This window comes from Dendrobates tinctorius, unplaced genomic scaffold (assembly GCF_039654945.1).
Source record: "Dendrobates tinctorius isolate UK_male_01 unplaced genomic scaffold, ASM3965494v1 ptg000208l, whole genome shotgun sequence".
In the NCBI taxonomy this organism is placed as follows: domain Eukaryota; kingdom Metazoa; phylum Chordata; class Amphibia; order Anura; family Dendrobatidae; genus Dendrobates; species Dendrobates tinctorius.
In genome coordinates this window covers 6,085,664-6,101,308 of record NW_027361875.1, presented here as the reverse complement: position 1 = coordinate 6,101,308, position 15,645 = coordinate 6,085,664, and the positions used below count along the sequence as shown (strand labels likewise).

General features: G+C 43.5%; 1 protein-coding gene across 2 annotated transcripts in view; it reads right to left on the bottom strand.

Annotated features, from left to right (window-relative positions):
- Window positions 1–230: 230 nt before the first annotated feature.
- ZNF106 (zinc finger protein 106) overlaps window positions 231–15,645 on the bottom strand; it is a 118,024-nt gene continuing 102,609 nt past the window's right edge. For both annotated transcript variants that reach the window (XM_073554175.1, XM_073554176.1), the window contains exons 19-22: window positions 15,297–15,368; window positions 5,962–6,033; window positions 5,330–5,476; window positions 231–4,135 (exon numbers count right to left, since the gene is read on the bottom strand). In XM_073554175.1, the coding sequence (XP_073410276.1) occupies window positions 4,079–4,135; window positions 5,330–5,476; window positions 5,962–6,033; window positions 15,297–15,368 (348 nt within the window). In that variant the 3' untranslated portion in view covers window positions 231–4,078. The remainder of the gene's footprint in view (window positions 4,136–5,329; window positions 5,477–5,961; window positions 6,034–15,296; window positions 15,369–15,645) is intronic.

Here is a 15,645-nt window from a genome sequence, read left to right as displayed (position 1 = left end):
GATTCTCAGTTACCTCACTCTGAATCCAACAGTAGACATTGCAACAAAGAGGCTATAGAAGGCAAACGATGCAACATTTTAAATAGAAACTCAGTTACAAAAATTATTTTCAGCCCAAAATACATGCATTAAGAAAGATCCCTAAAAAGTGAACAACCCCTTTATAATCGGTATACACACAGTAAATATATCTAAGCAGAATTACACATAAGAAATGTGCGCAAAAACAGTAATTTCGAAATATTTTATTATCTTATATTAGCCCTCAAGAACTGAAAAATGCTGAATTTGTATGGAATATTTGTAGTTGTGGAAAAACTGAGTACTGACAAGAATGACAAGAACAAATTTGTAAAATCATGGAAAATATAGAACATAACAATATGGCAATGCTCATAGAAGACAACAGATTTCTAATAGACCAATATATCTCTAAGGATGACAAATACTATATTGTGGTACAGAATAGGACCTCTACTGGAGATGTAGACTGTAGGCTGTGTTCACACTGCAACTGACATCCACTTTATCAAACACAAACCTGAAAAAAAAAAGTTTCTAAATTTTTGCTACAGTTAGGAATACCTGGATATGAAACACAGTGTGAACACAGCCCTTGGCTTCATTTGTGCTACAGTTGGAAATAAGCATCCGTTATACAACCACAGATTTTATGCTCCAGACTACCAGTGTCACAAATCTATGATGCTGTTACTTTGGGTTGGGAGAGTCACAATCAGACTGAGAATTGCAGAGATAGTGCGGATGATCAAATGCACCCACGTTATGGTGATCACAATGTGGCCAGACTTTTCATTTTTGTTGTCACCCTGAGATCATATGCTTGGGGGAAAATTATCCACCTTCCTTAAAGGAAAAGGAATATATTATTAAAATAGTTTATGTTAACTAAAATTTAAGGAAATAATTTCACGGGAATAATTTACTGCCTTTTGAAGGAAAACTTCTACATCTATGTAGCCAAGTGCCATAAGGAAGTCACAGCGTTGTGTCTAATACTGTCCTGAGGGTCCTGAATCTAAAGAGTAGCACATAAAGGGACACTCGTCATGCACACGCAAAACAAACAAGTAAAATCTTGCCATTTATTATACCGATATCCATTCTGGTGCGTCTATCACTCACACATAGTTGGAAATTGGATGACTTTAGGTTGTTTTTTTTTTAAGCCTCCAAACCCATTCAACACAGGCATCATAATTTCTACAAAACACCAAACATGTCCAAAAAGCCTCACAAAATTACACTTCGCTATGGATCACAATTCATAAGTTCACATACAGCAGCTAATTTGTTAAAATATCTGCAACCTATTCCATAGAGCTAAATGGGGCGGTAGGGGTATGTTCACACATGGCAGATTTTCCACCCAGATTGGAATATTTGCAGCATATCACAGCAGCAACAAACTAGATGAAATCTTACCAAATGCAGATTTTTACTGCAGATCTCGCCCTTTGCGATACATTGGGTGAAATTCTATAGCAACTCTGCACAAATTTTTTACTGTGAATTTTGTTGCAAACAAACATTTCCCAATGCATAGATTTCCTCCATTTTGAAAACTGGGAAAGACGTAGAAATTTCGGCAACAAAGACTGCTGTGTGTGAATTTACCTCTAGGCACCTTTCTCATGTAATGGTAATGGTGCAGCTGGGAAATTAGATTTCTACTGCAAAAGAAAAGCCACACGTGAAGGTTTCAACATTTTTGCTACAAAAGTCCCAAAACAGTCCTACAACTTATATGTAGAAGCCTTTCCACGGTCAGGATTCCGAGCGCTTTGGATGCAGTGGACACCCGCTCCGCCCAAAGCGCTGCCGGCTTTTGTACGTGCGGTGATTCCGCATGTGTTCATTGAACACATGCGGAATCACTGCTTCCTATACATGGAACGTTGCTATTTATCTTGCGGAGACTCAGCGTCTCCGCAATATAAATAGACATGCTGCAGTCTGTAAAGACGTGCCGCATGTCCAGTTACGCAAGTCTGCCGCCTGCGTATTTGCACACATAGTGGAGACGGGATTTCATAAAATTCCCTCCACTATGCTGTAACATCTGGATGTTGCGGATTGGATTATGCGGCTGTACGCAGCATCCAATCCGCAGCAAATCCTGACCATGGAAACATACCCTTACAGATGGTTGTCTTAGGCTGTGTTCACACGTTGTGTCTTTTGCAGTATTTTTTGTAAGCAAATTAAAAGCTGCATTTTTTACAGTACCAGAAAAAGGTGCTGACTGAAATTGAAAATGTCTGCATTTTTGATAAATGCAGCATGTCACTTGTTTCAGTAATTTTTTTTTCCATCAAAGAAAGCAATGAGAATGTGCCAAAAACTTAATCAGGTGTTTATGGTGCTTTTTTGCTGAATAAAATGAACTTTATTAAACATGGACCATAAACAAATGACACACACACTTGGCACCAAAACTTGCTTTTTTTAGTAAGTCGCTTCTTTACTGCCGAAAGAGCTGTTTGACTTGAAGAAGAAAAAAAAAATGCAGTCAATTAAGAAAAGAAAGAACTCAAACTGCAGGAAGAAACCCGACTGCCAGGGTATGAATGGTGCCTTATAGTCTCCAAAAAGTGAGTAAAATGGGCAATTATTCACAATTTAGTAACCTCACACTATTGCACGACCCGAAACAAAGGTTGAGTGAAAAACTAACATTAAAAAAAAAAAAAAAATCTAACTAAAACATGAGAAGAGATCACACGCTTTGCAGTACATAACATGATATATGTCATCTTTGATACTTTCTGGGGACATTATTGTGAAACTTGATTTTCCTAATGACTGGAACAACACAAGCAATAAAACCTAAACACATCAAAACCAAGTCAAAGTTATCCCCAATCCGGTCACATCCAGGCAAGTCACAGGTTGTCTGTTGCTAAATAAACAGCAACTCTGAATGGTCTCTCGTTGACTGTTCACACTGGTTTTCTCCACAATGTTTTTTTTTGCTTTTTGCAAGTCCTAGAAATGTTTCCACTCATGTATTCGCACTGGTTATTAGCTGTTTTTATTTTTTGCGAGTAGAATAGTGTAGCCTGCTAGGCTATTCTACCCAGGAGAAGAAAAAAAAACAACTGAATCTGTCACTTTTTGCCATTAAACAGGATATCCGTTCAAGATACATTGTGTAAGAAAGACACGAGTGTGACCACTGCATAACTTTAAGACACAAAGCTTCAGCCAAGTCACTCATTCGGTCAGAAACTTTTACCTTTTGATCACCTTCAAATATAGCGAACGCCACGAGAAAAAAAAAAAAAAAGAAAGAACGAGAACTATGAAAGCAAGAATGCCCATTACGTAGCCTAACAATCTCTACGTGGTGTATTACTTCATACCATACAGGAATCGTTACGGTGAATTTCCGATGACTACATGGTAATATTCAATGCAGAGGCTGCCAATATTTTATCTGAAGGTGAAAGAAAAGAAAAAGCTCCAGTAATGACACCATTCTTACAGAAATGTCCACTACGTTACACAGTACAAACTTGGGTGATACAATCTTACCAGTATCTAGCAAGAAGGTTTTTGTGACAAAAGGCATCGATACATTTTCTAAAGTTTCAATGATTGACATAAAGGGAAGGAAAAAATAAATAAAAAACTACGCTTTTGTTATTGAACTAAAACATGAGATGTATTTACCATATTAAATGTGGCATTTCTAAAACTAAGTGGAATAACAAAGCGAAGGTATATTTCTTCATGCTGTGCCCATGAGAATAAAAAGAAACATATATATTCTGAATATTTAAAAAGATTTCCATTCTACCAAATAAATAAGCCATGTAAAATGAAGATCAAGGACACAGGACAGAGGACAAGGACCATGGACGTAGGAGCCGATTCGGCTGTGGCTTTGTGTGCGGTCATTGACAATAATGAGAGAGGACACTTCGCTGCACGTTACATCTTCCTGCTTATTAGAGGGTGTATTGTGCACGAAGCCCAAGACTTCACAGTTGCAAAAATTCTCTTGATGTTACTTAGAAAGATTCTTCCCAATATGGGAGGTGCTGAGCTTCTTTTACATGTTGCTTAGATTGCCTTCTTCAGCATGACGTTCAATGTGTCCAATAGCATCCTAAAAGAAAAACAGGTGAGGGAACATAGTGCTGGATTATACTGCAATATAGGATCTAATCTCCGCTACCCAGAAACTAGAAATGGACGATACAAGTAGCAGGAGATACAATAGACTCAGTGTCTTGAAGAAATCCTGCACAGAACATGGGTTTGTTTCCTGATGACTTATGGTAGTTGGGGTTTAAAAGCAGTTTTTGAGAGGAAAATTACTGTTCAAACAAAGCACAGGCGCTCGGTACACCCTTGCTCTGATAGAGCACCTTTCCACCTTCTTGCTTATCAACTATCATTCTGTCCTTCTCTGGCTAATGTAAAGTCAGAGCTGTCAGATTGCTGGAGACAAACTGCTGGGAGCCCCTACGATTCCCAATAATGGTGTTCTTAAATGCTCTATTTAATGCATACAGGACTGCCAGAGAAAGCAGAGCACAGCACTCATATCACTGGCAGTCCAATAGACAGTGACTGGAGAAGTGGCTCAAGTCTAAAGCGCAATTTATAATCCCGTTCAAAAGACTGGTGGGGTCCCTGAAATTGGCAAGTTATCACATGCTCTGTGGGTAGGCGATAACCCACCAATTTGGATAACTCATTTAAAGTACTTGGTGGTGTCCTGAAACAAAATAAGAAAGGGGTGAGGCCGCTGCTGCATTTTGGCCATGAAAAAATAGCGCAACTATCCAAGAAGAGGTAGAAGCGGCAGCTGTGCATGATACAAGGTATAATGACCAAATATTAGAAATGTAAAGCCACTAGAGTGGAGCCAAAAGATTCACAGGATCTTGGTCTGTATGCAGGTCGGTACCAAAGAGAAGCTGGAACAGGTGACACAAACTTTCTTGGCCAGCATTGAATAAGGGCATCCTGGGCACCACTGGTGTTTACAAAGACTCCACAACATCACGTGAGGCCTAGTGAATAGGCCCTGTATACCCCAGAGGTACTCGGAAGCCTGAAAAACAGTCAGAGTACTGACATGGATACTGTTTACAAAGACCCCACAACATCATGTGAGGCCTAGTGAACAGGTCCTGTATACCACAGAGGTACTCGGGAGTCTGAAAAACATTAGTCAGAGTACTGAAGTGGATACTGAATTAGGGTCCTGCAGATCTATTTGCTCATCTCCAATAGCCGCAATTAATATGTTAGATGGAGGGCGGCTGAACTTGAATATCTTTAGACAAAATACCTGTTTGGATCCTCGCCGGGCTGTGAAGAAAGCGTCACAGTTTTTCCACCTGCACTTCAACGTCTGGAAGTTTGGATTTGTGTGATCTGTTAGTAGGTGGTGTTTAAGGTGTTCAGCGACACCAAAAATCAGTGAGCATCCGTGCCACTACAAGAAGAGAAAGATGTCAGATACCTCCAGTTCTTAATGACAAGCCATGTACAGAATGCAGTTATATAGTTTATGGATTTCTCTGTATAGATGAAAATAATTCTTATAAAGTATAAGTATAGCACCAACATGTAATAGTTATTGTACAACTGGGAGCCTTAAGCATTTCCATATCTAACCAAACAGTCTAGTAATAAAACTACCAGACTGTTCTCCCATTGGAAAGCTTCTAAGATAACTTATTTAGTCTGTTCTGCCTTGAATTAGTTTTGCAGAAGGTGCCAGGAGTAGCGCCCAGCAAAATGGGGGTGGCCGAGGCACCAGAGTGCCGGACTGAGGAAACGCTAAATCGGCACTGCAGCCACTTCAGTCTCAACCAATCATAAAGCAATGGCATAAGGAATACAACCAAAATATATTAAATATAGAAAGTCTTCAAACAGGACATGAAAAATTCAGCAATAATGCAACATTATTCTTACCCAGCAGCGATAATTCTGCATCAGGTTCAGACGCACGGCCTGGACACTCCCGTCATAGCAGCCGGTGTAGATCTACAACACAGAGATGACAAGCTCGTCTCAAATCATTTGTACGTGGTTCAGTGGATAAAAATGGAAATGAACAGATCTATTGCTTACAGTAGTAGGTGTAAACATTTTTCATGCTGCCAATGTTTGTACATTATTTGATTCTGAAAACTTACAAGGAATTAAATGACAAATTAACTCTCTACTGACCAGGCATGTAAGGGCATTAAAGGGGGTATCCGGGACTTTATAAAAAAATTAAAATAAATAAATAAATGTAATTGCAACTTACCTGCCTGTCGTGCATGCCGCCGTTCTTCCCCGGCATAGAGCGGTTACAGACTGTTCCTGCCAGGGTTTCAGCTGCCTCTACTGACGCGACAGGGAGGGAGTTCCGATATTAATCTGACTGACAGCCGACGCCACCAATTAGGCAGCGGAGAGCAGGCTATCAATCAGAATGATGCCGGAAGTCGCACCTTCTCGACAGAGCGGAAAGGAAAAGAAGTCACCTCTACAGAACGAAGGCATCAGCAGAGGCTAACAAATCTCCGGCAGGAGCTGTCTGTGACTGTTCTGTTCCGGGAAAGAAAGGCGCCGTGCACAACAGGCAGGAAGTTCTTTCCACTGTACCTTGGGTACCCATTGCAGCCCAAGTTACATAGGAAAGACGTACACATCACTGGCAGAGTTGATCTGGGTCTGCTATGACCCAACAGCTCTGCTATGCCAGGCAGACACTCATCCAAAAGAAGCACTTCTGTTTTCTCCGCCAGGGTCCCGGCTGGCATACACAGATTGCAGAAACAGAAGCTTTAATCCTTGCATCTGATAATCTACAATAGCACAGGATTTGTCATTGATAAGGTTAAAAAGTAGCATTAGAAAATACAACTCATCCCACAAAGAAAAAAAGACCACATACAGATATATCTATAATAACTAGATGGGCATTTCCTGAAGGAAATACATGGTGCTTGAACAGCACTGCCAGCTTTACAGCAGTGTATCAGGTGTCGACTGTAAAAAGTAAAGTTAGAATATGAATGTTGTGTATAGCGCATCTTAATTGCATACTTATCCATCAGCGTTAGGGCCTTTTTACACTGGCTCTTTTTTATGCAACTGTCGCATGCCAAAATCGTGCTGCAGGTGCATCCACTTGATTTCAATATGCCCATGCACACTGGCAAACTTTCTCAGCACGAAAGCAGCGAGAGAAATAAATTGTGGTCATGTCTTATCTTTGTGCAAGAGTCGCGTTCACACTACCTATTCAAATGAATGGGAAAGAAAAAAAATTGCCAAAAACATGCCAGGGGTTGTGCGACCACTGGCGATTTTTTTCCTCTTCTCCCATTGATTTCAATGGGCAGCGCGACACCTGTCAAATCATGTGACTGGTGTCAAAAGTTGCAAAGTCAAATGAAGGTTGCAAGCAAAAAGTCGACCGAGTATCACAATCACTAATGTGCTTAAGCCCGTTTAAGCGCACTAGTGCTGGGAAATTGCCCATTATAACCTACGGGAGCCTTGAAAATCGCTTGCAAAAACATCTGGCTGGGCATTTTTGCTATAGATTTTAACATAACACGTTTATAAAAGGGCCAGGAAAAGCCCTGTAAAAGCATCAGGAGTAGGTGCAAAATACAAAATTGGTGCAAATCTTTCCAGTATAAATTTTTTCTTTGAGTTTCACTCCTGTTTTTCGCCTCCAAACATCATTGACAAATCAATGATCAAACTCTGCTGTATGCCTGAGACCTATTTTAGTACATTTTCCCAAACTTACTGCAGACTGCAAAATTGTTACAGACACACAGCAAATCCACAGCATTAGGGCCGTTTCACAGGGGCGATTTTTGGGCATGAGAATGGCGGACAATTTTCTCGCTAAAAATCATGACCCATTGTTATCAATGGGCATATTCACATGTGGCCATGTGATGTCATGTGGCCATGTGATGTCATGTGGCCATGTGAATGCGGCCATTGAAAATAATAGGTTGTGATTTGTAGAGCTAAAATGTCCGGCAATATTCGCGCCAAAGAATCTCCGGTGTGAAACGACCTTATTGCCACAAAACCTGTAGCAAATCTGCTGGAATATGCACGGCATAGTCCCCCCCCCATGGAAATTAATAACATAGGTGAAATACTGTATTTTAGGGTTGCGGGAAAGAAACCATGACATGCCCTATTTTTTGGCTCCCAGCCCTTACATAATACTGTATGGCAAAAATTTGCTATGAGAAAAAAACGGCAGCGATTTGTTAACTGCTCCTCTCAGGGGCAGATTACGGGGCAGATTTATCTCAGTGGAAATTCCTTCAGAAATTCTGCTTTATGTTATTCACCGAACACAGAAATTAGAAGGTGACTAGCAGGTTAGGAAGAGCAGGCCTCACATAGTGAAACTGCCTGACACACTGCTCTAGTGGCCCCGACAACCAGAGGTCAGCTTTCATTTTACCTCAGCAGTTACAAATATGAAAGCTGACCTCTGGTGGCTATGGACAATCAAAATGGTTTTTCTCTGAGGCAATTTTCATTAATCAGGCCACTAACATTTGTTATAGAAATCAGGGAACCTTGTCACAAACATTTCTTATAGCAGTGCAGTGGTCCCTATTTACTCAATAACATTGTACAATTAGTGGACTAGTAAGTACTTAAGGTCCCTCCACACTGAATGATACCGCTGACGACTGCGACGCTGCAACGTCGCAAACCCGACATCGCAGCGGTCACAATGAACAATTTTCTTCGCTGGGAGTGTATGATGCATGACACCCCAGCGATGAAAACGGCCGGGACTGGGATCCGCCATGCTCAGAAATGCCCCCTGCGAGGTTGTATCCCACTGTCACACGCAGCAATAGCCGCCGTCACAGCGGGGTATTGCTGAAACGTCATGGATCGGATGCTCGTTCAGTGTGATGGGGACCTTAGTAATGATAGCAACCATTTAATTGTAGCTGTACCCCGAAAAATAAAAATGGACAAAAGCGCATATCGCGTTTCATGGAAATATTTTGTGGACATTTTTGTGGTGCGAATCATCTTAGGTTGGTAAAAGCCAGAGCGACTGGCATAGTACAGCCCCTCACAAGCCACTTTGGCATGGTGTGGCCCCTCAACAGCCACTATGATGTCAGGGCCTTTCAGGAGGCAGTCTGGCATGCGAGACCTCTCAGGGGCCACTTTAGTATGTGAAGCCCAAGACCCACTTTGTTGTGCGGGCCCCCTCAGGAGCCAGTCTGGTTCCCAGGGCCCCTCAGAAACCACTTTGGTGCCAATGAACCTCAGGAGTAAGTCTGGCATGCAGGGCCCTGCCCCTGGATTGCCATTTTGGCCCCTTGGTAGCCACTTTGATGTGTGGGGCCCTTTGGTAGCCATTTTGGCATGCAGGAATCCTTGGTAGCCACTTTGATGCACACAGCCCCTCGGTAGCCACTTTGGCCACTTGGTAGCCACTCTGGCATATTCAGCACCTCGGTAGCCACTTTTGCCACTTGGTAGCCACTTTAGCACATTCAGCACCTCGGTAGCCACTTTGGCCACTTGGTAGCCACTTTGGCACATTCGGCACCTCGGTAGCCACTTTGGCCACTTGGTAGCCACTTTGGCACATTCGGCACCTCGGTAGCCACTTTGGCACATTTGGCACCTCGGTATTCACTGTGGCCACTTGGTAGCCACTTTGGCACATTCGGCCACTTGGTAGCCACTTTGGCACATTCGGCACCTCAGTAGCCGCTTTGGCCACTTGGTAGCGCCACTTTGGCACATTCAGCACCTGGGTAGCCACTTTGGCCACTTGGTAGCCACTTTGGCACATTCAGCACCTCGGTAGCCACTTTGGCCACTTGATAGCGGCACTTTGGCCACTTGGTAGCCACTTTGACACATTCGGCGCCACTTTGGCCACTTGGTAGCACCACTTTGGCAGCCACTTTGGCACATTCAGCACCGCCACTTTGGCCACTTGATAGCGCCACTTTGTAGCCACTCTGGCACATTCAGCACCTCGGTAGCCACTTTGGCCACTTGGTAGCCACTTTGGCACAATCGGCGCCACTTTGGCCACTTGGCAGCCACTTTGACACATTCGGCACCTCGGTAGCTACTTTGGCCACTTGGTAGCCACTTTGGCACATTCAGCACCTCGGTAGCCACTTTGGCACATTCAGCCCTCGGTAGCCACTTTAGCCACTTTGGCACATTCAGCACCTCAGTAGCCACTTGGGCACATTCGGCACCTCTGTAGCCACTTGGTAACCACTTTGGCCACTTGGTAGCCACTTGGGCACATTTGGCCACTCGGTAGCCACTTTGGCCACTTGGTAGCCACTTTGACACATTCGGCATCTCGGTAGCCACTTTGGCCACTTGGTAGCCACTTTAGCCATGCTGACACATGCTGCCACTTTGGCACACTAGGCTTCTAAAGCCACTTTGGCGTCCAACTGCAGTGATGGCGAACCTTGGCACTCCAGCTGTTGGAGAACTACAACTCCCAGCATGCCTCAACTGCTGCAGGTTGCAAGGGCATGCTGGGAGTTGTAGTTTTACAACAGCTGGAGTGCCAAGGTTAGCCATCACTGGGTGGGACTTTTCAGAAGCCATTGGCGCGCTGCGCCTTTAAGACCTTGAATCAGCGATCTGTCAGCTTCTATTAGCTCGCCATTAATTCCTAAGGGAAAAATTTTGCTTAAAATGCGATTTTTTTTTAAAACTACAAATCGGATTGACTCCAAAAATACATAACACACCCGTCCCCACTGAGGGCTTCAAAAGGCCGCCTGAACGGGGTCTCTGCGCTGAGCGGTTCGGGCCGCACTGATTGCAGAAAATGCGGAGAAGTAGAACTAGGTGTGTATTTCCTGAAGGAAGTACAGATAGTGCTTTGAAATGGTGCCTGGGCTGCCCCTTTAAGAGAGACTTGCCTGCTGCCCCTGCAAGACTTTCAACTCAGGATCCGTTTTAACTGTGGGGCCCCTCAGGGTCCGATTTGGTGGGTGGGGCCCCTCAGGGTCCGATTCGGTGGGTGGTGCCGATCTGGGTCCGATTCGGTGGGCGGGGTCGATCTGGGTCCGATTCGGTGGGCGGGGTCGATAAGCCTCCGATTTGGAGGCCGGGGTCGATAAGCCTCCGATTTGGAGGCCAAGGTCGATCAGCCTCCGATTTGGAGGCCAAGGTCGATCAGCCTCCGATTTGGAGGCCAAGGTCGATCAGCCTCCGATTTGGAGGCCGGGGTCGATCAGCCTCCGATTTGGAGGCCGGGGTCGAACAGCCTCCGATTTGGAGGCCGGGGTCGAACAGCCTCCGATTTGGAGGCCGGGGTCGATCAGCCTCCGATTTGGCGCGCCGGCCCTTTAAAACTCATTTTGGTGTGCTGGCCCTTTAAGAAATCACTTGGGCGCGTTGGCCCTTTAAGAGCCAGTTTGGCGCACTGGGCTTCTAAATCCACTTTGGCGCACATTCTCTCTCAGGGGCATGCGTCATGTGATGAAGCTAGATTTGCATTTGTGCTTTGGGTTTCGCTTTAAGAGCTAATATTATCTGGCAGAAACTGTGTCCTGGTGGGGTCATGTAAAGTTCGTAGGCGTTTGCATAGTAACTGGGTCTGCCTGCGCATATCAATGAGATTAAGTGCCGCAACTGGTCCTCAAATTTGAATCGCCTCACGACTGCCCCATGTATTCCTATGGCAAAATTTTCCCATTGAAATGCATTGAGACAATGCATTCCAATGACGGGAAAAATTGAGCAAAAACTACAAATCCGATCGACACGAAAAACTTACTTAGCACACCACTCGTGGACGCTGGCTTCGAAACGACGCCTCAATGGAGTCTGTGCATGTAGCGGTTCGGGCCGCATTAATTGTGGAAATCAACTGAATAATAAGAAGAGCTAGATGTGTATTTCCTGAAGGAAGTACAGATAGTGCTTTTAAATGGTGCCTGGGCTGCCCCTTTAAGAGAGACTTGCCTGCTGCCCCTGCAAGACTGGCCACTCTGGGTCCGATTTGGCGGGCGGGGCCACTCTGGGTGGAGGCCAGGGTGGCTCAGCCTCCGATTTGTAGGCCAGGGTCAATCAGCCTCCGATTTGCAGCCTGGGGTCACTCAGCTTTCGATTTGGCGCGCCGGCCCTTTAAGACACATTTTGGTGCGCCGGCCCTTTAAGAAATCACTTGGGCGCGTTGGCCCTTTAAGAGCCAGTTTGGCGCACTGAGCTTCTAAATCCACTTTGGCGCACATTCTCTCTCAGAGACATGCGTCATGTGATGAAGCTAAATTTGCATTTGTGCTTTGGGTTTCACTTTAAGAGCTGATATTATCTGGCAGAAACTGTCCTGCTGGGGTCATGTAAAGTTTGTAGGCGTTGGCATAGTACGTAACTGGGTCTGCCTGCACATATCAATGAGCTTAACTGCCATTTGAATCGCCTCACGACTGCCCAATGTATTCCTATGGCAAAGTTTTCCCATTGAAATGCATTGAGACAATTCATTCCAATGACGGGAAAAAAAAATTTCAAATGCAAATTGCGCAAAAACTACAAATCCGATCGACACGAAAAATACTTAGCACACCACTCGTGGACACTGGCTTCGAAACGACGCCTCAACGGAGTCTGTGCGTGTAGCGGTTCGGCCTGCATTAATTGCGGAAATCAACTGAATAACTAGATGTGTATTTCCTGAAGGAAGTAGATAGTGCTTTGAAATGGTGCCCGGGGTGGGTGCCCCTTTAAGAGAGACTTGCCTGCTGCCCCTGCAAGACTTTCAACTCAGGATCCGTTTTAACTGTGGGGGCCACTCTGGGTTCGATTCGGCGGCCGGGGCCACTCTGGGTCCGATTCGGTGGGCGGGGCCACTCTGGGTCCGATTCGGCGGGCCAGGGTGGCTCAGCCTCCGATTTGTAGGCTAGGGTCAATCAGCCTCCGATTTGGAGGCCGGGGTGGCTCAGCCTCCGATTTGGAGCCTGGGGTCACTCAGCTTTCGATTTGGGGCGCCGTCTCTTTAACCCCTTAAGCCCCAAGGGTGGTTTGCACGTTCATGACCGGGCCAATTTTTACAATTCTGACCACTGTCCCTTTATGAGGTAATAACTCTGGAACGCTTCCATGGATCCCGGTGATTCAGACACTGTTTTCTCGTGACATATTGTACTTCATGCTAGTGGTAAAATTTCATTCAAATAACTTGCGTTTATTTGTGAAAAAAACGGAAATTTGGCAAAAATATTTAAAATTTCGCAATTTTCCAACTTTGAATTTTTATGCCCTTAAATCATGCGGCACACAAAAAACTTAATAAATAACATTTCCCACATGTTTACTTTACATCAGCACAATTTTGGAACCCAAATTTTTTTTTTTTTTTTTAGGAAGTTATAAGGGTTAAAAGTTGACCAGCGATTTCTCATTTTTGCAACACCATTTTATTTTTACGGACCACATCACATTTGAAGCCACTTTGAGGGGTCTATATAATAGAAAATACCCAAAAGTGACACCATTCTAAAAACTGCACCCCTTAAGGTGCTCAAAACCACATTCAAGAAGTTTATTAACCCTTCAGGTGCTTCACAGGAATTTTTTGAATATTTAAAAAAGAATGAACATTTAACTTTTTTTCACAAAAACAATACTTCAGGTTCAATTTTTTTTATTTTACCAAGGGTAACAGGAGAAGTTGGACTGCAAAAGTTATTGTGCAGTTTGTCCTAAGTATGCTGATACCTGATATGTGTGGGGGGGGGGGAACCACTGTTTGGGCGCATGGCAGAGCTCGGAAGGGAAGGAGCGCCGTTTGACTTTTTCAATGCAAAATTGGCTAGAATTCAGATCGGACGCCATGTCACGTTTGGAGAGCCCCTGATGTACCTAAACAGTGGAAAGTGACCCCATTTTGGAAACTAGACCCCCCAAGGAACTTATCTAGATATGTGGTGAGAACTTTGAACCAACAAGGGCTTCACAGAAGTTTATAACATACAGCGGTACAATTAAAAAAAATCATATTTTTTCCACAAAAATGATCTTTTCACCCCCAATTTTTATTTTCCCAAGGGTAACAGGACCCTAAAAGTTATTGTGCAATTTGTCCTGAGTACACTGATACCCCATATGAGGGTGTAAACGACTATTTGGGCGCATGGCAGAGCTCGGAAGGGAAGCAGCGCATCATGTTTGACCAAGCGCATTGAAATAAAGTGGTATTGGCTAATTTTAGCCAATACCACTTTATTTCAATGCGCTTGGTCAAACATGATAGTCTGAGCGGTTGTTAGGGAAATACATGCACTTCTAAGGTATTTGATCAATAACATTGCATTAGCGTGTTATATAGGCCAGATACTGTTTGTGGGCTTTTTGTGCAATTTCTCACAGGTAAATTAGATCATATATATTTATTATAATTGGCTGATATACTGTATGGTTTATACCATCTCTTCCTGTGTATATAGCATATGTGGCTTTAATATAGTTTTATTTTTCTGCTATCAATTGCCAATATTTGTATTTTTGGTGTGTGCATTTATTTATGAATGTGAGCCAGTTTACATGCAAAAACCTTTTATACTGTGGTATGCTATCTACATACATATTTGGTCTGTTATTGAGATGTTTTTCTGTGGAGGTGAGGTTATGAGGGTTTGGTTCTATTGTGAACCTAGATGTTCAAGTCACATGTGTGACTAACTTTTAATGTTTTTAACAATTGGGTGTTTAGTTGTTTGTGTCTAAAGATTGTTACAAATTTTTGCTAAATCTTATGTTGGGTGATCTCCATTGTGTGGTCTATTCCTTTTCTCTCTCTCTTTAATCAGCATCAATTTTGTATAGGTCTGGTTGGATCCCCATTAATGTCAGTGGTGCCCCCGTGTGTTTAATTTTAAATATAAGAAATCGGATTACAATATGTTGCTTGAACCTAGAGGTTCAAGCACCATAATGAAGCCAAAAATATATACAGTGGCTAAGACGGGAAGAGGTTAAAGAAAACATGACCAGAGAAAGCACTGCTGACAGGCTTCATTCAAAAGAACTATGGGAGACGTGTTCGCTGTGCTTTACCTGCTAGGCTTAGCAGCAGTGGTGGGTCTCTCTGTATGGCAGACCTATTAATCAAGGTGAGCCCAGCAGAGAAGAGCCCAAGGAAAGTCACAGCACATAGTTGAGCATTGCGATTTTTTTTGCTTGTCTTTTCTTTGTGAATGTAAGGTTACAAGCCTCACAATTTAAAATTTATCTTTCTCTGTATTTATTCTTACCATGCTTTTGTAAATTGCCATACACATAATCATATCTGAATGTCCTCCATAGACTTGTAAGCGGTCATGTGACTAGAGAAAAGAAGAGAAAAACGATCAAAATGCATCAGTCCTAAAACTTTTATAAACTGAAGATTTTTGGTACTCATCATAAAATCTATCTATCTTGTAGTCTTCCTTGGGGGGACACAGGAACCATGGGGTTAATCTGCTGCCACCTAGAGGCTGATACTAATTATACACCTTACAAAAGTTGGCTCCTCGCCTGCTAGCACAACGCATCCTCAGTTTAGCTTCGTGTCATTCAGAGGCAGTCATGGATCTGAGTCTAAGGTTTTTGTTAGCCCTG